This window comes from Notothenia coriiceps, unplaced genomic scaffold (genome assembly GCF_000735185.1).
Source record: "Notothenia coriiceps isolate Sejong01 unplaced genomic scaffold, NC01 NC01_scaffold00017893, whole genome shotgun sequence".
Classification (NCBI taxonomy): Eukaryota; Metazoa; Chordata; class Actinopteri; order Perciformes; family Nototheniidae; genus Notothenia; species Notothenia coriiceps.
Genome location: NW_011350594.1, coordinates 83277 through 98277, shown reverse-complemented (window position 1 = coordinate 98277; position 15001 = coordinate 83277). Strand labels below are relative to the sequence as shown.

General features: G+C 38.8%; 2 protein-coding genes across 3 annotated transcripts; both read left to right on the top strand.

Annotated features, from left to right (window-relative positions):
* The first annotated feature begins 2271 nt into the window (after positions 1-2271).
* On the top strand, positions 2272-5880 carry LOC104950687 (uncharacterized). Its single transcript, XM_010777243.1, has 5 exons — positions 2272-2576; positions 4449-4763; positions 4870-5157; positions 5336-5462; positions 5806-5880. Coding segments are annotated over exons 1-5 (777 nt in total). The 5' UTR covers positions 2272-2530; the 3' UTR covers positions 5807-5880.
* A 2168-nt stretch (positions 5881-8048) lies between these two features.
* On the top strand, positions 8049-14636 carry piga (phosphatidylinositol glycan anchor biosynthesis, class A). Of its 2 annotated transcripts, none has more exons than XM_010777242.1 (7): positions 8049-8166; positions 9724-9885; positions 9970-10240; positions 10551-10683; positions 11012-11144; positions 12972-13178; positions 13795-14636. In XM_010777242.1, the coding sequence occupies exons 2-7, from the start codon at positions 9727-9729 to the stop codon at positions 14077-14079; spliced, it is 1188 nt and encodes a 395-aa protein (XP_010775544.1). In that variant the 5' UTR covers positions 8049-8166; positions 9724-9726; the 3' UTR covers positions 14080-14636. The 2 variants fall into 2 exon arrangements, with proteins under 2 accessions (XP_010775544.1, XP_010775543.1); XM_010777241.1 differs by having other exon boundaries at positions 9409-9885.
* The last annotated feature ends 365 nt before the right edge of the window (positions 14637-15001 follow it).

The window sequence follows — 15001 nt, the reverse complement described above, 5'->3', positions numbered from 1 at the left end:
ATGTGTGTGTCTCAGTGTGTAGCAGTAGATGTGTGTGTCTCAGTGTGTAGCAGTAGATGTGTGTCTCAGTGTGTAGCAGTATATGTGTGTGTCTCAGTGTGTAACAGTAGAGGTGTGTGTCTCCTGCAGCTGGTTCAGACGCTGTCCGACTGGTTTCCATCAGATCCAGTTCCTCTGACAGCCGCCGGCCTGCAGCAGATATTACAGTTCACCCATTGTCCTGCACTCAGACCCTAGTTTGGTTCATACACTCTGGGAAATGATGAATTGCTGTTTCAACACTTCAGTTTGTTCGCAGATGACATATAATATGTTAATGAGGGAGCTTTGGAGGTGATAGAAGGAGGATTTTGTTACCTTTATACAGAGCCAGGGCAGCTGTTTCCCCTTTTTCAGTCTTCATGCTGAGCTATGCTAACTGGTTGCTAGCCTTAGCTTCGTTTTTCCACCAACAAAATGGGAACTTTAATAAAAAAAAGAGAAAGTAATTAATAGGCAGCTTGTCAAACTTCTCCTTTTGTGCAAATCTTATTAGTTCAGTTTTTGTCTGTTCTCTTTGGTCACAGAGAAACCCTAAACACACATGTCCTCCTATCAGTGTCACTTTGACCAGGTTGGTCTTCATGTAACAGGTAAAACTACATTTTAAAAGACATATCACGCACATTTTCAGGTTCATATCAGTATGTAGTGTCTCTCCTGTGACATGTCTCCATGCTCTCATGTTCAAATAGCTCTTTATTTTTCTCACACTGTCTGAAACCAGAGCCCAGTCTGCTGATTGGTTAGCTGGCCGGCTCTGTTAGAGATATCCCGCCCCTTAGCCAATAGGCGCGTTCACACCGCAGTACTTTTCCCACTTTATTTCTGATATAGTTCCGAAATGTCGCGTTCACACCAAAAAGAGCCGGAACTAAAATTAATTCATGAGAACCTTTTCACCCCCTTTTCCGTCCCTGCTAGAGAGGAGGGACTTTCGTGGGAGAAAAAGGTTCCTATGTCTGATTGGCTGGGCGGAATGCAAACCATGCCCCGTAAAACCATGCGTAAAACTCCCAAAAGGTTTTGTGAAGCCGCCATTTTATTATCCTCGCATTAGCATTATTAGCATTAGCATTAGCCCAGCGCAGAAACACAGACTAACTTATTGCAACACAAAATAAAACATGGGAGCTGTCCCAGCAGCTTCTACTGAAGCCTTCAGAGTAAATCGCCAGAACGCCGACACCTCCTCATATTCACCGCTCCCATGTTTTATTTTGTGTTGCCATAAGTGAGTCTCTGCGTTTCTGCGCTGGGCTAATGCTAATAATGCTAATGCTAGGATAATAAAATGACGGCTTCACAAAGCTTTTTTTGAGTTTTACGGGGCGTGGTTTGCAATCCGCCCAGCCAATCAGAAATAGGAACCTTTTTCTCCCACGAAAGTCCCTGCTCTCTAGCAGGGACGGAAAAGGGGGTAAAAAGGTTCTCATGAACTAATTTGAGTTCCGGCTCTTTTTGGTGTGAACGCGACATTTTGGAACTATATCGGAACTAAAGTGAGAAAAGTACTGCGGTGTGAACCCGGCTAAGGGTGTGTCACTGAGGTGAAGGAAAGTTGTTAACAGCTATCCAGGATAGATAGTCTCTGACTTTCCAAGGGGTAACAATGCTGCTGCTAGAGTATTGATCGATTCTAGTGGATCTACTGTTGATGTCATCCTCTTAAAACACTCTGTCCAACATTATCCGTATTGTGAAGAACATTTTTCTAACGCTTATTAAATATAGCAGAAAACATGCATTATTGTACTCAGGAGGGAGTTTGACAGAGGATTACTCGAAAAGTACTCAGTAAAAACACTTGATTGTATTTGTGGTAGTAGTCCAAGTAGTACTGAGTCCAACAGTATCAATTTCATGTAGAATTTATTGCAAAAAATCATTTTATCCCTCATCAAATATAGCAGAATACATGCATTATTGTTCTCAGGAGGGGTTTGACAGAGGATTACTCGAAAAGTATAGTACAAATACTTCATTGTACTTGTGGCAGTGGTCTAACAATTAGCCTACTGAGTCCAACAGTATACATTTCATGTAGAACTTATGGTAACAATTATTTGTATCACAAATAAAGCAGAACAAAAATGCATTATTTTATTCTTGTACTAGCGTCAGTGCCGCTTCTCAGATTACCGTAAATGGGCGATAAATCGCGCACTCAAAAATGAAGAGTCGCTCATTTGACCAAGCAAACGCGAGGGACGAAGGCGTAGGTGGGAGGCTCATTTATCGATGACAAGGCAGATACTGACGTATTTGTAATGATTTTTAAGATGGTCTGCTGCTCCGGAAACTCCGACCACATGTGTTACTTTCACTTCGGACGTAAAAGGATTTCTGGCTCATTGAACGGATTTTGGAAAATGTTGGCTAGTGAAGAAAATACCTCTACTACACGGAGGAAATTAGAATAAGAATCTCTTCTCGAAATTGTAATAGGCTGCCAAGTTCACAGCATATCCTCTAGACACTGAGTCGCAACATGAGAACTTTCCTGGCAGTGTTTATCGTCGTAACTGTCTCAGCAGGTAAGCCTCAATACAAACCACTCAACATTAACCTCATATCCTGAAGAATTATGACAGTTCCATGTTACATGGGATATTTAATTGTGAATGTAAGTGTGTAAGCTACTTCAGCATGTGGACCTTGGACAATACTGGTAGATGTGTAACTCTTATACACATGTTGCATTTTCGTTCGTGCGTTTAGTGGTTGCCTAATTTTACATTTCAATGTATTAGTTATTTTCGCAACTTTAACAAAGAAACAGCCGTTAGCAATGAAAACCCTCAAAAATGATAATTTAATGTGAATAAAGAGGAACCTAAGCCCTGCCTTGACGTCACGAAAAGGCTTACCATAAATGTAACTTTTGTGCCATCAATTCGTTTTTGTTGTATTTAGCTGAACTGATATGGTTTCCAAACTTTCCAGTGATGCAATTATTTCTGTATGATTTTAATTATAGGTCCGTCTTTTCAACATCTAACCTACACACAAAGTACAGTGAAAAACCATAAAGAATCACGTGTTTCCATAATTTTGCTGCGACATCAAAATATGACTTTTTTTTTCTTGTTTGAAACTAAACAACTTTATTTTGAATATCTGTAAGACTGGAGCTTCAAATTGTTCACATTTGTCTGTCAATAACTATGTATACCTTTCTGTTTGCCCAATACAAACAAAAGGAAAGTGTGCAGTTAAGGAGTGGCTGTGCAGTTGTTTGAACTACAGATCAGAATGGAGATATCGAATTAGTCAATAACTCTGATACAGAATGGGATGTTATTAAAATGATTTGAAAATGTAAATAGGAACCACGTTGTGAGTTCCTTCTAAACACACTGAAAATGTTACCATGGAATATGGAAGTAAATACAAATAATGTTAAAAAACAAACAAAAATGAAAGCAGACATCAGTGTGTTTGTGATACGTTCACTGCAGATGTATGGTTGGAAGCTGATGCTATCTTTGTTAGACATTCCAGTATGTCTATCAGGAACAGAAGGTTATCAGGACCCAAATGCAGAATATTTATATATATATATTAATATACAGAGATTGGGGTATAAAAGTATGAACAAAAAGCGAGCTTTATTAATAAAAATCTGTTCCAAACAAACACTAGAAAAATTAGAATGGTGGCAGGAATGGAAATTTCGTCGCAACTTAAAATCAGCTGCTGTTTAGAGAAAATTATGAGTTAGGCAACTATGCAAAGAAACACTAAAGTCCTTTAAGATCTGTAATGCGTGCATGCATGACGCCTCCCCAAGAGTGTGTGGTGATGTCTGTAGGACAGACTCTTTATAGGAATACATCAAAGATCCCTTACATGTCAGACAACACCAATTGGTCCAGGTGGTCGCCTTATCACAATAGACCAAAACACTCATCAGATGCACAGGATGTCCTGAAAGCCCCCACGGAACTATTGTTTTCTCCATTTTATATATCATACTCACTTCCCTTTTTAAGATACACTATTCAGATACTTTTAAATAAATATCTTAATGGAGGGTTTTTAGTCCTCAGAGTAGAAACGGAGCAAATGTGCAGACCTTTTCATTAGTGTCCACATGAATTTTTAACACAAAACTTATTTATTCATGTTTTTTACCTGTTAAATCACCTAATCAGGTTTTTTTGGAGAGGAAGCGACCCCTGCGAATAAGTCTGAAAAGAAAATCAGCTATCAAGAAATCTTAACCACACTGCATTAATTATAACAATGGCAGTGAAGACAATTACCAGGATTTGTTACTGTTTGATTGAGAGACCCCTAGTGGCAAATCATTACAGAATTCAATGTTTAACACTGTATGTTAAAAACTCATATTTTGACGAGAGTCTGGAAACTGGACTTACCCGAATGTACTTTTTATGTTGTAGATGAACATGTAACTATCAATGGCACCCTAGGACACAATTTCCTTCTGCCATGCGCCTGCTCAGACAGAAATGAGAGCATAGAGGTTGAGTGGGAGAAAGAACACCCAAATGCGATGCAGGTGTTCAAACACACACAGACCACTGAAACATTCTGTGGCAAATATAAGGAAAGAGGAAAAGCCTTTCTGTCTGAGAACAGAGAAAACTGCTCAATTCTCCTCACCAACATCACAGCAGAGGACCAGGGGAGATACAGATGCAGCTTTTACATTGATGAGCAATACACAAAATCCTATGTAACTCTAAACATTTATGGTAAGTCATTAATTCATTTTGCAAATCAACCAATCTCTTATTTAACCCATTAACAGTAAGAGTAATACAATCTTGCACAACTTTAACTTTAGTCTTCCCTCACCAGCATGCTACAGTGTTTTTCAGACAGCCGACAACAGTGGAGGTGTAAATGTTTTCAAGTGTAATGTAAAGGGACGCTACAACAAGACAGAGATTGAGTGGGAATTGGATGGAGTGCCTCTGCAAAATTCAATCACCACTAATATAACTCAAAAATACAACCCGGATGATCCTACTGGCCTAATCCAATTCTACAGCCAACTCAACACTACTCTCAACTGGACCTCAGCACCTAGATGTCGCGTCAAGGCCAAAGACATAGCAACATACAACAGCTCTGATTGCAATGCAGGTATTTATTTGATTTAATTTATTTAATAAAGGTTGGGAATTATTGTTCAATACTACTCTGCAAAAAGCATAATGATATTATCTGTATCATTCATCATGCAACATATCTTAAAATAACTAAAGTAACGTTTAGGATGGACCATCAAATAATGGCATTTTTTGGCATTTTTCTGACACAGATAAAAATGTTCAATCTAAACTAGTCTACAACTACGGCAAGGACCAACGAAGAAGCTACTTTTACATTCCCATTATGTTTGTGCTTGGACTTTCATTGCTCTTGTGGTGCCGTAGGAACGTCTCATAGTAAGTGTTTGTCATAATGCCAAGATCTGATTCTAAAGCAGTTTGTATTTCAGGTTTACTCGTTTAACCACAGTTGCACAACACTTGACACAAACAGCCAAACAAGATAATAGAAAGTAAATCAAATGACAAAATATAGGGGGAAAAAACTAACAGAATAATACAGAATGTGTTTAAACCAATTTGTGTGTACTAAACAAAATGTGTTCATGTGTAAAGAAGAGAGGAAGATAAATATAAGAAATAAATGATAAGGGGAAAAACAGAGTTAGATGGAAATAAGTAATTGTGTTGACATTGGACGTTGTGTTTTATCTTTCCATATCTTCTGTCTTTGATATAGGAGTTTACCCTGGATACAACAAGTTGAGACCAACAACTTCAAAAGCTAACAAAACAGGACAAAACTGTATTGCGGAAAAAAAAAAGAAAAGTGAAAGCACCTTCAACCACACTGTGGTTAGTCATGTGTAAGATTGACAATGCCTGCAAAGAAACAGGCAGGTTACATCCTGTGTTCATGCCCCTCTGGGAATGTGGTTTTCTTTTTTTTTAAATGTCCATTTTGTGAACTCTTGTGGATGTTTGTATGATGCTACTTATTTTTCTTTTCAAAAGTCTCTAATACACACAACAGTTAAGCTGATTCATATATAGTCCCGTATACTTTATTAATAAAATACTGTATAAAACAGAGCCATTTAATGGTAAACATGTCTGCCTTCAAATTGAAGATGTTGGACCTTATCTGATATTGCAAGCTTTTGCAACAATCATAGGAAATATGTATTATGTTTTTATATGCAACCATATTTTAAATTGCAAATATTATTTTCATATATAACACAAAGGTGATATTTTTATAGCACAATACAAATACTATAAATCTTGATTTCACATTAGAACAAAATGAAACGCAGAAATGTGTAGAAGGTCTAAGACATGTGTTTACCTATGGGTGACTTACTGTATACTGTGATTTTCTTGTTTCTTTAACGTTGATGATCAAATCTCTTCTATTCCTTTATGATGGTGCGTTTTTTTTCTTCTGTATATGCCATAACTTCCCTATACATGGTTCACTAAGTACAGATTTGTAATACTTTTGTAAATAAATAGGTTATGGTCATTGTATGTAATATAGTACATCAAGGTCTGTGACAGTTTTGTGACATTTAGAGGTCTGACACCGAAAACGAATGTATGTGAATAATGGTTAGACAACCAAACAAGCACACAATGATTCATCTTTCCAAGTCTGAAAAGAAGTTGGTGCACTGCATAATGTGTGAACTTTTCAACAAAGGTTTAAAGTTAAACATTTCAAAATGCTTTGCTGGGTCCAGTACTGACCAAGAAGGCAACGCAACCAATGACACCACTCATCCGATCCCTTTACTGGCTGCCAGTGGCTGCTCGAATCCGCTTCAAGATACTGCTTCTGGCCTACCGTGCTGTGAAGGGATCCAGCCTGTCTTAGTACATCCAGGTTAAACCATACACTCTAGCACACACTTCTCTCAGCTAATGAATGTAATGTAATATATTGTAATGTTTTGTAAGAACAAGTAAACAAGCCTTAAACCCTTTTGTCTTTAGACTTTCAGTTGCTAAATCCGAATGTTGTTTGTATCCTTTAGTCATTGTTACTTTCTTTCTATCAATTGCTTTGTTGTTTGCGTGTCAGCATGATACCGTTACATTTTACCCAGTCTATGATTTTACCTCATTCTTGGGGAGTTTGTCACTGTTGAATACATTTCATGTTGTGACTGGTTAATGGAGCTTATATTATAGGTCATATCATATATTATATTATAGGCAGACAACTAAATCAGCAACAATATCACAGAACATTTTCATGGATTTCAACAATTTCAGATAAGTTCATGACTTCAAACTTATCAAGTAAAAACTCCCTCCCTCTTTGATCTCATACATACCTTCAACAGCCAGCACTACCTTGTAAATACACACCATTCACATTTAAATTAAATAGGTTATAAATTAAACTAAATCAGTCATAGCTGTACAAATATAGATCATGGCGTCTTTTCATATTAGAAGTATGTACATTTGTGCTAGCCTTAGCCAATCTATCATAGAAGTTATATTCCAAAAGTAAATTATATCAAAGGGGGGCTTCCTTTGTGACGCTGAAGACTTAAAAAAAAAAAAGTGTCAATGTTAAATAAAATGTCAAATATAATGTCACGTCACAAACGTCTTGACAGATGGAAGGAACAGCTTTGTGGAATATGTATTTATCTAATAAATATAAAATTCGTTTAATGAAAAGTCATCTGCTTTATGAGAAAATAACCCAGATTGATGATAAAGGTTAGTGATATATTCATTGCCTGCCCTAATCCAACAACATACATGTAAGTGTAAAACATTCTATGAAAGAATTTAACCTTTTTGATTTACAAACGTCTATATGTGGTTACTTTAATGACTCCTGAAAAATATTGAACACGATAACACTACATTTCTTGTAACGTCTGGATCTAAATTATATACTGTGTAAAAAATAAATGTGAAACAACATCACCGTGGTACGTCATTGCGTGTGACGTAGTAGCGCACCAGGAAGTGATACAGGTGGCTAACATGCTAGCTCAGGACTGTCGAGTCGAAATGATTTTGAAAAGGAGTTTTGTGTTTTTTCCCAGTCTGAAACAGAATTGACATTTCGTCCAAGGTAAGGCATTTAGGAAGGATAGGAAACTCTCTTTTAAAGTCAGTAAAGTGGTTACGTATGAAAAAGTGTGTTAGCTTGATGCTAACGTAAACAGAACTAAAACTCTGGTTTATATTTGGCAGATTGTCCCCTCACGTATTGTTTTGTAAATACTGTCTATATGTGCTGATGAGCAAGCTTGAATATCTTACTATATTTAACGCATAGTTAATGCAAGTTGAAGGGATTATTCACTCTACTAATGCTTAGACAGAAGCTAATTTACACTGACAGTACCAGGGGTGGTTTATAACAGATATTCTATTATTTATTTATGATGCTTGATTCACTATCAAGTACCTGGAGTTTAGTTATAACCTATTATCATGGACCATTATTACTACATACTTTTTACATCGCTGTACAACTTTATATATATATATTTCTTATTTTAAAAATACATTGCTACACACGACATGGCTCTTTACATTCAGTATATTCCTTTGAAATACTGTCTGCCACAAATGTATATAACTGTATTCAATATGTTCCTTTTATTTGAACTTGCATTTAGCATTTACTGTTTTTATGGCTTACAAATTAAACTAACTTTTTTGAGAGCCTCAACAAAGATGTTTACTGCAAATACTGCTTGTCTGTAGTTGTTGTGCTAATGATAATAAATCAATAAAATCTTTTCAATTTCAGTTGAATGTAGTTAGTGCTGAAATGAAAGGTTGGGTCTAGTTATCATTCCCTTTTTTATAATAAATAAACAATTTGAAGTCATTCATAAAAAACATAAACCATAAATAGCTTTTGTTTCATCTTCTTGAATGAACAAGTTAACATTTAACTTAATAGCTTTAATTATTGCATTGTTGTTGAATAAACACATTAAAGATGTCAACTTTTGATCTGAGAAAACCAAATTAGCATTTTTTAATACTTAATGACAATCAAATAAACAATGATAGACAGCCCAACAGATATATCCTTTGTAATAAAAATAAAATAAGAGAAAAGTTCAACCCAATTTAAAAATGTGGAAAAAGGGAGCGTTTGGCATTCTTGGTCATAAATGAGATAAGTTATTTTTTAATATTCAAAGTGGTTGGGACATGTATTTGTACTGTTTCTACATTAAACTATGTTATTTTTGCTTGAAATTTTATTTAACTTATTTATTATTATCGAAACACATATTTCACCCATTCATTTTGCTTTTCATTTATTAACCGATTATTAAACGTATTATTTCAGTAAGGATCAGAGACACACAAGGCATCTACAATGGGCCAACGAAGAAGAGCGGCAGCTGTGAATAACACTTCATCTCAGGGAACATCTGCAGCTCCCGCAGAGGCTGCTGGACCCCCCAACAGGAAGCACAACATCTGCATGGTGTCAGACTTCTTCTACCCAAATATGGGAGGAGTAGAAAGTCACATTTACCAGCTATCGCAGTGTTTGATTGAAAAAGGACATAAGGTGGTCATTGTCACGCATGCCTATGGCAGGAGGAAAGGTGTCAGGCACCTGACCAACGGACTGAAGGTCTACTACCTTCCCCTGCAGGTGATGTACAACCAGTCCACAGCCACCACCTGCTTCCACAGTCTCCCACTGATGCGCTGTGTGTTTGTAAGGGAACGCATCACTGTGGTGCATGCACACAGCTCGTTCTCCGCCATGGGCCATGATGCACTGTTCCACGCCAAGACCATGGGCCTGACCACGGTAATTGACTTATTATGAGCCAGGTCTCGGAAAGCATTTCACAGCACATATTCTGCTGAAATTAAAGCGTATTTTCATTTTCAGGTCTTCACCGACCACTCACTTTTCGGGTTTGCTGATGTGAGCTCCGTGCTGACCAACAAGCTTCTGACGGTGTCGCTGTGTGACACCAACCACACTGTGTGCGTGTCTTACACCAGTAAGGAGAACACGGTGCTCCGCGCAGCACTCAACCCAGAGATAGTGTCTGTTATTCCAAACGCTGTCGACCCTACTGACTTCACCCCTGACCCCTCCCAGCGCCAAGACGACAGGATCACTATTGTTGTTGTCAGCCGTCTCGTCTACCGCAAAGGTACTGAGAAGCTCTTGTATTAGACATTTAAGCTTATTGATTACATTTTGGCTGGACAGTGGGTATCAGCAGAATGTGAATTTTGGTGAATAACGCTTCAAAACGCTTGAGTTTGCACAAACCAAACTTGCATTAATAGTTATTCCAGGGACGGTGTTAGAGTCATAAAATCATTCAATATAAATATCTGATTCTTAAACATTCATACATCTTAAAATAGTCAGCTTCTGTCAGCCTGTAATTAGCTTTAATTAAGAATTGCATCATTTTCTTTTTATAGCAAGTGTTCACCAACTCTTCCTCTGTTTAGGTATCGACCTTCTTGGTGGAATAATCCCAGTGCTCTGCCACAAACACCCAGATCTGCAATTCCTTATTGGTGGAGAGGGACCAAAGAGACTTGTTCTGGAGGAAGTGAGAGAGAAATACCAACTACATGACAGGTATACTCATATCCCCCAAAAGTGATAAGAGAGGTGCCACTTAAACCTTTTTTAAACACGCTCTCTGCAACTTCACCAGCACTGTCATATTGCAGCAGCTGCATTTCACGTACTATAGGTAGACAACACTGTTTAGCTTACTGCTTATTCAAATGTTAAGAAATGATTGTAACTAAGCTGTGATGTCTGAGGAAACCAAGTGACTGTGGTGTGAATTTCCAGCAATTGACCCACAACAGCAGTCTGACATTGATAGTAAAACACTGAACTCTTTAAGTTTTAAGGTAATATTGCATTTGCCATATTTTTTTAATTTGTGTGGCTGCAGGGTGCGTCTGCTTGGGGCTTTAGAGCACAAAGATGTTCGTAACGTTCTGGTGCAGGGTCACATCTTTCTCAACACGTCCCTGACTGAAGCATTCTGCATGGCCATCTTAGAAGGAGCCAGCTGTGGACTGCAGGTATGTAACCATTTATAAAATAGGTCAAGGATAAGGAATGGTAGGAAAAAGTCTGTCTGTGTATCTGTCTGTCTTTTTTTATTTTTGTCTCTCTATGATATAGAGATCTCTATATCATAGATAGATAGATAGATGGATGGGTGGATGGATGGGTGGATGGATGGATGGATAGATATACTTTATTCATCCCACATTGGGAACTTATTTGGTTGCAGCAGCAATGTGTTCAGTCATTAAAATATTTCAAAGGTGGAACTTAGGCCCCGTCCACATGGACACAAAACGGGTTGCGTCTGCTACAGTTCTCTATGGTATAGACGGTTCATCCATACGAGGCCGTAACGGAACCGCGGAAACGGAGCCCTCAAACGATAACGGCTCCCAAGGTGGGTAGATCTGCGGACGAAACGCTCTGGGGGGCCAAACGGCTCCGCGTGTACGTCCTATACGATCATTTCCTGATTAGCGATGAAGCCATAGCCCCGCCTCTCCCCAACACTGCTGCTCATTGCTGTAGCATGGTCAGTAGTTACTGCTACTGACCATGCTACAGATGTTGGAGCAAAATCTACAGCTCCTCTACCACAACCATCAGCAACAAGTGGACATGGAGAACTACATGAACTACATGTTGCTAAATCCACCGCGGAGAATAAACAGAAGGGCAACCATGGCAACCATGCTCGGAGGGTCTTCTTCGCTGCTTTTGGTGTATTTTGTGGCGGAAGTACAGCGCCACTTACAGGCCCGGCATATGTACTACAGCGTCTCCAGCGGGTCGAGCGGTCTCGTGTGGACGGACATGTTTCTTGAGCCGATACCGTGTGGGCGGAAGACTTTTTTGATATCGAATTCGGTTTGTTTTCGTCTCTGTGTAGATGCAGCCTTAGTACAGTAGACTTTCTGTCTCTCCCTCCCTCCTCCCATTGCCTCTCACCCTTTCACTCTTTTGTCTGTAAGAATTGGCTGTTATTCAATGTTGAAACTTGTATTTTCCGGCCTTAACATTCTGCTTTAATCATGTTGTAAAACAGCCTTTACAACTGAATGTAGTTGTCTTGATACAGTTGAGGAAGTGTCCTTGTGGCAGATTTTCTGTGGGTGAGCTCGTAGGTGGTTGCTCTACTCTGCTGCAAAGCACTGCTTTTGAAAAATTATGCGTTTTATACTCAAAAAGTCGTACCCTCCATGTAAAGTTTGTATATATATATTGTTAAAAATAATAGTTGTAAATGAATGCAGCTGGCCACCCAGACACTCACATGTGACAGGGGAAGTTGGGTCTGGTGTTTTCTCAGGAGAAAGAGAGAATAACTAGTTTTATCAGGAACTAGGTTATACTTGAGTAAAGCTAGGAGAACCCTCTCTGTCATGTCTGAATAAAGCTGTAAGGAACAATTGAAGTAAAAAAGTCACTTATGTCTGAACAATTGAAAAGCCATCGCCAGCTGACAGAGCCAGCAATTTAATGTAATCTGTGCCTGTAATGTTCCCCTGAGTGTTCTTTTAATTTAAAGAAACATATTAAGGCTAATAGCTTATTTAGGAGTCAGTAACTACAAGATGAAAGTCTGGGTTTGTCTGGTTCTCAGTTCTCTCTGGGTGTGGTCAGCAGCACCACTGTTGGATGTGATGCAGGGCGCGGTCAGAGGTGAAAAATATTTGAACTTGTTATCAATAAGAGGTCCAATAAGTTTTCAGCTATTTATTCTCTCCTTAGTTTGAAAGGGATGTTAGAGCAGATGTTTTACTCTCACATAAAGTGTGATTTATCATTATGTGTGTTTGTATACAATGTGCTCATCCACTTTTTGTTTTGTTTCTCAGGTGGTCAGTACTCGTGTGGGGGGCATTCCTGAGGTGTTGCCTGAAGAGTTGATCACCATGTGTGAGCCTACGGTGCGGGCGTTGTGTGCTGGTCTGGAGACGGTCATCGCCCGGCAGCGCTCAGCCTCAGTCCCCTCCCCCGCCTCTATCCATGCTCGTGTGCAAAACCTCTACACCTGGAGAAACGTTGCTGAGAGGACGGAAAAGGTGGGTTCACTAACACCTGTGCATGCCTTCATAATAAAGAGATGTCTGTAAATACAGCTGCACCTTTTATCAGCGTTCTTTATTTGTTTGTTCCCTCTACAGACCAAAGCGAGCTGCAGTTAAAGCTTTAGTTTCGATTTTGGATGTCAAAAATCCATTGTCGGGTTATTGATAGTGTGCGCTGTAGTTAACTGGCTTACAGTTTCTTTTTCTGAGATGTCATGTACTGTAGTCGAGGTATGTCATGTTTACTAGAGCCAAATCTGTCACTATTTGGGTAGTACAAATTCAAATGGAATTCAACTTCGATTAAACTTTTTTTTTTAATTAAAAACACCTAAACAAAGTATTTAATTTAATTTGATTAAAACTGAAGCCTTCATTTAGTAGTTTATAGTAGAATAAGTGAGTTTCCACAGAGGGAGTTGAGTAATTCTCCCCTCAGCTCTTCTAAAGGAAATATCTTCATTGATACGGTAGCAAAGTGTAAACTGGTTCTCGGATTTCCTGTTTAGCCTGATTTGTCTTGTGCATATAAAACTGCTGTTCATTCACACAGCTGAAAGCTTCACACTGAATGTAAATGGTGGCTCTGTTCATTGTGTTTTCCTCTCAGGTGTACGACCGAGCGGCCGGAGAGGAGGTGCTTCCCCTGGACAAACGCCTACGGAGGCTGAGGGCTCACTGTGGCCCCGTAGCTGGCTCCATCTTTGCCTTCATAGCTGTTTTAGACTTCCTCTTCCTTCTGTTCCTGCAGTGGTGGGCCCCAGATCAGGTCATGGACGCGGCAGTAGACGCCACCGGCCCTAACGCACTGTGGAAGGAAGCTGGCGGTGAAATCAGAGCCAATTCCAAAAGTGCCGTGAAGCGAGCAGCAGAACCAGAAATGTCAATATTATGATAACTCCATACCTCTGCTTCATTTGAGCTGCTTACATGTGCTATATGTTCTCTCCGTGGTGCCTACTGACATTTAAAACATGGCTACCACATGCAGAATATGCTCATGGTAACCCAGATTATTGTTTACATTCACTAATCCAAACTACCTTGTGTAAGACTTGAAAAGAGTTTTTTTATATTTAGGCATTGAAATGGAAACCGGTGGCACTCCTTTGAGCTTTAATAAGCACTTTTTTTTTTAAACTTAGTATAGATTGCACTTTAACAGATGGATTAAAGGGCTGGTTAATTGTACAATTACTGGGAAACAAAAAAAGGTTATTTTTCAGTTCAATCATAAAGCATTTAGAACGATTCGTTTTTGGTAAAATTCATTGTTTGCACACAGTTCTATGTATTTTTGTGCAAATGTCTTTATTTGTCTGGTTTTAAAATCATGAATGCCACTCATTTAAATCGAGATGTTACATATTTATACAACACCTGGGAGTTTATGTTAGTGACTGACTCCCAGACAGTTCATAATGGAAAATAAAGTGTACTTTTTCTAATGTTTCATCTGTTTTCATGTCATTTCATGAGGATCGTCTACTACATTGTTGGAGTTTCATCTTTTCCCAGACCATTGCACGACAGTGTAAACAAAGCAGACAACTGCTAAATTAGTTTAACAAAAGAGAGTGCTCTGAAGGCAAAACACAGATTAGCTGTGGAGCAGGAGGTGATAGCCCTGAGGTGCCATGGCTTTTCAAGGCCAACAATGGGGATTTGCATAGCCTTGCAATTAGAGTTGAACATTACATCTTGCCTGCAGTGACTGAAGAACTCAACTTACTAAAACAATACTATGTCGTTATGTTATAAATCTGTGACAAATCAGAGGAGGTGCGTCAGCATGTTGAGTTATAAGTAGCTGTTTT

Coding starts and splice junctions, on each gene's coding strand:
- piga (XM_010777241.1), top strand. CDS start 9,439: ATGGGCCAACGAAGAAGAGCGGCAGCTGTGAATAACACTTCATCTCAG. Junction 11,145..12,971: donor GAGCCAGCTGTGGACTGCAG/GTATGTAACCAT, acceptor TTTGTTTCTCAG/GTGGTCAGTACTCGTGTGGG. Junction 13,179..13,794: donor TTGCTGAGAGGACGGAAAAG/GTGGGTTCACTA, acceptor TTTTCCTCTCAG/GTGTACGACCGAGCGGCCGG.
- LOC104950687 (XM_010777243.1), top strand. CDS start 2,531: ATGAGAACTTTCCTGGCAGTGTTTATCGTCGTAACTGTCTCAGCAG. Junction 4,764..4,869: donor TGTAACTCTAAACATTTATG/GTAAGTCATTAA, acceptor TTCCCTCACCAG/CATGCTACAGTGTTTTTCAG. Junction 5,158..5,335: donor CAGCTCTGATTGCAATGCAG/GTATTTATTTGA, acceptor TTTCTGACACAG/ATAAAAATGTTCAATCTAAA.